Genomic DNA, 2,083 nt, shown 5'->3' with positions numbered 1-2,083 from the left:
TTGTGACAATGAGCTGTAACCTGTGATGGGAAAATTGAGCTGCTCCCTGGTTCTCTCTGCTGGCCTCCTAAAACTTCCCTGTCTAGCACTGTAGCCTCACATAACTATCGGGCACTTAAAATGTGGTTAATGCCACATCTTGGAAAGGTTGCATTTTGGCTACATTGGGTTAAATAATATATATGTATACAGGGTGTCCCAAAACTCACGCAAGATTTGCAATTCAATTCAATTGCAAATCTTGCGTGAGTTTTGGGGCACCCTATATAAGTAATTTTACCTGTTAATTTTTACTTTTTTAGTGCAGCTACTGGAAAATTTAAAATGAAATATGTGGCTTGCTTTTTATTTGTACTGGGCAACATTGTTGTAGAATGATGTTTCAAAAATATTTTTATTGATTTCTGAGCAGAAGGGGGAGGGAGAGAGAGAGAAACATTAATGATGAGAGAGAATCATTGATCAGCTGCCTCCTGCATGCCCCATATGGGGACCGAGCCCACAACCCAGGCATGTGCCCTGACTGGGAATCAAACTGTGACCTCCTGGTTCATAGGTGGACGCTCAACCATCATGCTATACTAGCTGGGCTGATCTCCCTTGCTCTCTCTCTAAAAATAAAAAATAAATCTTTAAAAAAGTGTTAAGAGTTTGCTCAAGGTCACATATCATGAAATGTTAGCACTGGGAGTTAAGCCCTAGTCGTCTGACTCAGAGGTCCATTTTGCTAAGCAACATGCTGCCCTGGAAGCCTTTCCCAGCCTTGCCAGTCCCTATGGGCACAGTGGCCCCGTGATTCTCTTGAGCAGGAGAAAAACCATTAGTGATTAGAAATAAGTCGGGAATCCTAAAACAAACAAACAAAAAATCAGTCTCTGGATAATTCGGGAAGTTACAGTTCTGCCTCTAATTACTAAATTCTTTAGAAAATAAGCACTTGAATGACGTAAGACTCAACTCTATCAACAGAAACAATGATGCTCGCTTTGAGCTGGAGACCTGGGGGCTGCACTTTGGATCCCAGATGTCACTGACTGGCCGGGTTGTGCCTTCTGAAAAAATATTCATGCAAGACCGCATAGTAAGTGCAGTGATTTTCTATTTATTTAACAGTGTTTGCTTGAATGGGTGTAAGTCCCATCATATGCCAGAGTGGTCAAGTGGGCTTGTCGTATTCATTAGGTTTCTCTGTGCCCATGTTCACACACTCCCTTTGTCCTAAACCTCGAGGGCCCCTTTGTTTTCCTTTTCAGTTTCAGGGTATTTGCTCAGCTTAGTGGCATCCAGAGGACATGATTTAGGTCAGTCGGTGTGATGTGGTGTCACATTTAAAGATGCACTTAAAAAAATGGTTTTTTAAGCCATTGCAATTAAAACATGCCCACCTATTATAAGATACTGTTAGTACTCTTATGTCACTAAAAAAAAAAATCATAATACCTGGGAAAATTCTACTAATTGGTGAAGGTTAATGTTAATACATTTTTACTGATACCAGAGTTGTTTTTATCCCAAAGTAAAATGCTGCTCAATTGGCACAAACATGAAGAAATTCACACAGGACACATCCCCAGCTATAGTATTTAGGGAGGAAGGCATCCTGAAACTTCAAAAGACCAATCATTGCTTCTTTAGGACTTTAGGCTTTAGTTGAAGAAATGAATCTATTTTATGCAAAATTGTGCATTATCTTCATACTTTTTCCATGTTCCTCCCCATTTCAAAGTCCAGTTATGTTTTATTTTATTGTAAAGGCTCTCTTCTTGCCTTATCCTATCTAATAAAAGACAAAAGGGTAATTGACTGTACCTTCGCTACGCTTCCCATTGGCTAATCAGGGCGATATGCAAATTAACTGCCAACAAAGGTGGCGGCCAGCAGCCACGAAGCTGAAGCGAGCAGGAGGCTTGCTTGCTCCAGTGATGGAGGAAGCCAAGGTTCCCCAGCTGCCGCGGCCCGGCTCTGAGCTCTGAAAGCAACAAAGTTTCAATTATAGAAGCTAAACAAACCCCAGATACCTGCTTTCAGCAGGCCATGGCCTCAGAGCTGGAGCGAGTAGGAGTCAGCTCTCAGTCCCAGTGAC

At 41.8% G+C, this 2,083-nt stretch overlaps 1 protein-coding gene across 1 annotated transcript in view; it reads left to right on the top strand.

Annotated features, from left to right (window-relative positions):
* The window catches only part of PIWIL4 (piwi-like RNA-mediated gene silencing 4), a 54,503-nt gene that overhangs the window by 28,956 nt on the left and 23,464 nt on the right, over window positions 1-2,083 (top strand). The window contains exon 11 of the mRNA XM_015565987.1: window positions 970-1,081. Within this exon, the coding sequence (XP_015421473.1) occupies window positions 970-1,081 (112 nt within the window). The remainder of the gene's footprint in view (window positions 1-969; window positions 1,082-2,083) is intronic.

Source organism: Myotis davidii, unplaced genomic scaffold (genome assembly GCF_000327345.1).
Source record: "Myotis davidii unplaced genomic scaffold, ASM32734v1 scaffold641, whole genome shotgun sequence".
In the NCBI taxonomy this organism is placed as follows: Eukaryota; Metazoa; Chordata; class Mammalia; order Chiroptera; family Vespertilionidae; genus Myotis; species Myotis davidii.
This window is presented reverse-complemented; position numbering and strand designations above follow the sequence as displayed.